Genomic DNA, 5,455 nt, shown 5'->3' with positions numbered 1-5,455 from the left:
GTTATGCTTCCTTTCAGCGTTCCTCCTTCTACTCTATTTGGTTAGCACCGCGTTAAACCCCTTGTACACGTGAAACCTTTTATAGCATCACATAACCAGTTATAACTAACCTACATAACCAGAATTAATTATATGACAGACTCAAATATTTGACTTTTATTTAGACTTCAACCCTTTTTGGCATCCTATCTGTTAACATGGTAGACTTTGAGACTTTTATTGCAGCCAGTCAGAAGGGGAAGATATTTTAGCTTCAATATGGCGAGCTGTCATGTTGCTCATTTTTTAATTGTATTTTATGTATAGCAACCTCATGGTGACAGCAAATGTCATTAAGCAAGTCACTGCTCTGGGTAAAAGAAAAATAGTCCAGCAGGTAAACACCGTCAAAACTACAACTTGTTGTTTTCCACTTGAGGTCTTGTATGGATTAAATAAACAAGATACCACATGTTCATTTGTGATTTTGAGTGCTACTAGATGTTTTCCCCTAGATAGATAGATAGATAGTAGATATAGATAGATAATAGATATAGATAGATAGATATAGATAGTAGATATATAGATAGATAGATAGATAGAATAGAACTATATTAATCCTTTGGTAAGGTTCCCTTAGGAAATTCAGATTCCAGCAGCAGGCAAACCAAAGGACAGAAAACAGCATGCAGATACACAAAATAAAAAATCACAGGTTATTTACAAATACTATACTGCACAGAGTACAGTATAAAGTAGCAGCAATATACAAGTCAAAATAAGGAATACCAGTGCAGGTTTATAATAAACTAGCAGCAGCAATAATAAAAAAGGCATTTTGTTTACAAATAGATATTAACTATAAATAATGAATAGTGCAAGCTGTTTGAATTGTGTTGTGTTCAGTTATATGCCTATTTCATGCTTACCTTTCATCAGTGACTTTTTTGGGGGGGGGGGGGGGGGGGGGATCACATGAGTTCACAATTGTACAAATTACATTTGTTACTTGTCATCTATAGTGATCCACCTTGTTTTTTTAATGTTATAAGACAGAACCCAATACAAACAAAAACAACAAACAAAAGAGACCAATGGCAGAATGTGGGGTGTCTGTTTCACAAGAAATAATAAATACAAATACTTTGATACACAGAAGTATGTTTGAATACCTTAAACAAAAGAAGGTATTTTTGTAGAAATATAAGACATCCACTTACTCCACACTTCCTCAAATTTGGCTTTCTGAAGCTTCAAAAAGAAAGGTAATGCGTTCAGTTTTAAAAATGTCACAGGTGTCCCGACTCCTGTTCAACACTGTATATGCCCTGATATTATCTCCACAACAGAGCTATTTAGGAATTCAGCTCAAAATATAATCCTCGCTTTATTGAGGAGTCAAAGATTATATTATAAGTTGTGTTTATGTCATATTGACATACTTATCAAGTGTCCTGATCCGGAATGCCTGGAGCCGCTCTTTGAAAGCCTTGTTGCTCCGCTACCTCTGTGTTTGTGGGGCTGACCTCCAAGTCAGCTGGTTAATCTGATCCGCAGGGGAATTGGATTCTTCAGGGTGGCGACAGTATCCCTCTTTCTGCCATGTCAGCTGCCTCCTCTACCGAGCCCTAAATCCTGTCCCTTCCTTATAAAACACTCTCAATCAGGCCGGAACTTAGTCTGGAATCTGATGTTTTTTTTCTTGAGCGCAGACTGTCGCTTCTGCTTATTTCCCTCTGCTGCCCTCAGCAACACCAGAGGCCTAGTCATGGTCCAAGTGTATTCGTTTCCCTTGGATTGAATCCTTTTTTCTGCCATGCTGGTTTTATATTACAGCTCCTTCAATCTATAGCTCGGAACTTGACCACAAGGGACCTTGACGGTGCGTCAGCCGGGGGCATCGGGGCAAGCACCCGTGTGCTCTCCTCGGTTAAGCGCGTAGAAGCTGGAGAGCTCCAGGCCTTTCACCAACCAGTCTCCACAAAAACTATCAACAGAAGTCATACTATCCTCAGCTCCTTCTTTCCTCCCATATATCCTGGCGTGCTCACGCTGTGAGCGCCCTACAAGGTCCACGAGTTTAGCCTCCGTTGTATCTGGAGTTTTAACCAGCTCCGACAGCACGTCCTCCATGGATAGAATTCAGGACCTCGGCTGTATCAATCCCCTCTATACCGCTTCCTCTACCCTGCCGTAGATTTTAATGATATCTTCTCGTAGTGCCATTTAGTTGCTTGAAACTCCAGTCTTTTCTGAATTCTCTCAGTTCTTTCAGTATGAGGCTTAAATTGACTTCGCCGGTCGGCTCCTGCTGCATCTCGTTCTCCGTGTTTCTAGCAGCGCTATCTTGAGGCAGCAAGCTTCCTCATCTCCGTCAAACTCTTTGTTTTGAATGAGACTCTTCTTTCCTGTTTTGGCATCTTCGGTCGCCCGTTGATCAATGCTCGTTTGAGCTAATTTCTGTGTTAATTTGAGTGAAATGGGCACCTTTTTATTTCTAAATGTAGGGGACATATCGCTTAATTCTGCCACCACCTACGCCGCTAGACCGGAAGTCTCAGTGAACGGTTTCAAACTCGTAATGCGTCAGTGTTTTTTGTTCACTTGTTGTGGTTTGTATTTGGTCGCTGGGTAGTAAGAAGGATAATGTATTGTGAACGGTTATAAAAGGTAGAGTCTCTTCAGGATGAGACAAGACTCCTTTTTTGGGGTCCTGCTCACCATGTCGGGATTCTAATTTGTGTAACCAGCAAAGCATTGTAAAGTATCCCTTACATAACCTACTGTACGTAGCACAGCTCATATGTTTAACACAAGACTGTGTTTCCTGTAGGAAAATGCCATGGAGTGTGGTTCAGCAACACGTCTCTCCAGTTGTCTAACAGCAGCTCTGCTGCCTCTGATAGCAGCAACCATCAGCAGGTGACCGTCAGCAGCAGGACTTGATGTCAGTAAGGACTAGATCAACCTGAAGATGCTTCCAACACATAGAGAACATGGCCAATCAGAAATGAATTTGCTCATACCTCTGCAACAGGCAGTGCTCTACTTTATAAAACATCTTAAACAGTAGCTCTGACACACATTCATTAATGCAGATCACATAAACGATGTGAAGCAGCAAAAGAAAAGTATTTCTTGGTGACTGCTGAGAGCTTTACAGACCGTTCACCATCTTTTCGACAAAGTGTGCTGAAATTAATAGGAAAGAAATACTGTCAGCAGCTTGCAGTAGGAGTACAGGCATTTTCTTGTCAAAGCATTAAAAAATCCTTTGTGTAAGGAAACATAGCCAGACATCTAACATGTTTATTTTTTTGGTGTTTTGGAGAAAAAAAAAAGATGGCTAGTGTAAAAATCTGCAGAATGTAAGATGCACTTTTGTCATACATGAAAAGAACACAGAGATGTTTTCGGCAGTATATTGCTAAAAAGATGAACAATACTGTCATAGTTTTCTGTATTCATATAGTTCAAAGTTTATTTTGTAAGTCATTCCTTTTTGATGTCAGTAATAATATGGATCACATAAAGTCTGTGAGACATTTAAATTTGCTTTATTCTGCTGTTTCCCCTCTTGTTTGAAAGCAGAAGAGATGTGATAAAGATGCATGAAGAAGAAGAAGAAGATCACAGAATGTTACATAGATATCTCCTGCCATAATTGTAAGGTGACCACATCCTCGAACCACGTTTGAGAAGCTTATGAATAAATAAAAAGAAATATTTTCCTTCATACTCTTCGGTTATTTTTCCAGTGCAGTGTGTTTGAGTGAATGTGGTGGTGATGTGAGGTTGGAGTATTAGGTGGTCATGGGAAAATGAATGAGACTGAAAAAAATAATCTGTTTCATGTAACTTTTATACTTTATTACATTTCAAAGCCATACATGTTTTGGACAAATCCTACAATATAATGACAGGAAGTTTTATGAATACTAGTTTATTTAAATTGCAAAGATTGTAAAATTCCCAGAAAACATCCCCAGTTACAAAAAATACCAATCAGCAAGGAACAGAAACATGTTACAACAGAATTAAATTCCACATGAGCATAAACGAGCATAATTGCAATCATATTGATATTTTAAAATATGCAACACTTAGCCTAGCATGCCCTATGGACAGAAGCTTTTGTCCTGAAAGCGGGGTCCAACCTGTGGATCATTCTCTACTCTTTCAATGAAAGCATAGCAAGCCCCCCTCCCCACCAATATAAAGCTACACTCTGCTGCACTGAATAGCAAAGTGAAGAACATTTCAAACTCATGTCACGTCCAAGTGAAAAACTTTGGTTGTTACAACGATCGGATTCAGGGCCTCAGTTTGCTCAGTGGTTGAAGTGCATGACCCACATACAGAGAAGCTACAGTCCTGTTGCAGTGGTCGGTGGTTCAACTCAGCCACGCCATTTTTGCATTTCATTCTGCGATCTCTCCTCCCCACATTGCCTCTCTCTTCAACTGTCCTACATGATAACGGCACGCAAAGTTCAAAATGAAACTAGTTTGATTGAGCTAAAGAAAAAACATTAAGGTACTCTATCATTACATTGACTTCAGACTACATTATACTGGTCCACTTTAAACAGAAGGTTGAAATCTCTACAGGTTATCTTATCTGTGAGCTTTGCCTATCTTGTTCTGTAGGAGACAGTGAGTATTTCAATGTGCCTGTATGGTGCTGTACACCTTGTCTGTTAGTGCTGTTTTCAGCCATCTCATCACCAATAGTGGAGTAAGAACATGTGTCACCCTGGAAAGAAAAGAAACCAACAGTTGCTTTGATTCATATGACTGATATGACTTTTACATGTAATCCCTTATGTCAGACTTACATTCTGTATTTGTGACTGTCGCCTTTTCACTTCCCTGGACCCTGTTAGGGAGAAAAACACATAGATGATGATTTTCTATGAGGTTTGACGTCAGTTGCAAAATATTTTATGCAAGTATGCCTGTGATACTTCAGTCAAGTCAACCCCCCCAACCAACCACAGACATAAAGGGGAAGTACAGCATCTCTTCTCAGACAATATGCCCTCATGTGAAAGAGTGTTAGGTGTGAAGACATGAGTTTATTTTTGTATCCGTGCATAGTGTTCAACCACAAGCATGTCCAATTTTAATCTGAGATTCAAGAGTCACAAGCTTGTTAGGTAACTTACTTGATATGTTGTTAATTTTTAAGATTGAGTAAAACTACAGGTGTGATGTGTGTATTTAACTCCTGCAGCTTCCAAAGGTCTTATAGCAAGAAACACGCTGTTATAACAATTATAGAGTTTTTGATTTCATTTTGTCATTCAAATTAGCACTTCAGTTATTGTGGTTTTTTTTAAGTTCATTTGTAAAGGACCATATAAAAGGTTATCATAAATGTTATCATTTGATGTATTGTACAGAGTTAGGTTAAACCCTCCTGTTATGTGCAGGTCAGATTGACCCTTTTTAAAGTCTATTTTAGGCAGTATCTG

At 39.1% G+C, this 5,455-nt stretch overlaps 1 protein-coding gene across 1 annotated transcript in view; it reads left to right on the top strand.

The window, feature by feature from the left end:
• Positions 1-3,717, top strand: part of LOC117815448 (voltage-dependent calcium channel subunit alpha-2/delta-3-like) — a 44,254-nt gene extending 40,537 nt beyond the window's left edge. The window contains 2 exon segments of the mRNA XM_034687178.1: positions 2,813-2,901; positions 3,571-3,717. Coding sequence (XP_034543069.1) covers positions 2,813-2,901; positions 3,571-3,643 — 162 coding nt within the window. The 3' untranslated portion in view covers positions 3,644-3,717.
• Positions 3,718-5,455: the final 1,738 nt, after the last annotated feature.

This window comes from Notolabrus celidotus, chromosome 1, assembly GCF_009762535.1.
Source record: "Notolabrus celidotus isolate fNotCel1 chromosome 1, fNotCel1.pri, whole genome shotgun sequence".
Taxonomy (NCBI): domain Eukaryota; kingdom Metazoa; phylum Chordata; class Actinopteri; order Labriformes; family Labridae; genus Notolabrus; species Notolabrus celidotus.
Note: the sequence above shows the minus strand (reverse complement) of the source record. Positions and strands in the feature narration are given on the sequence as shown.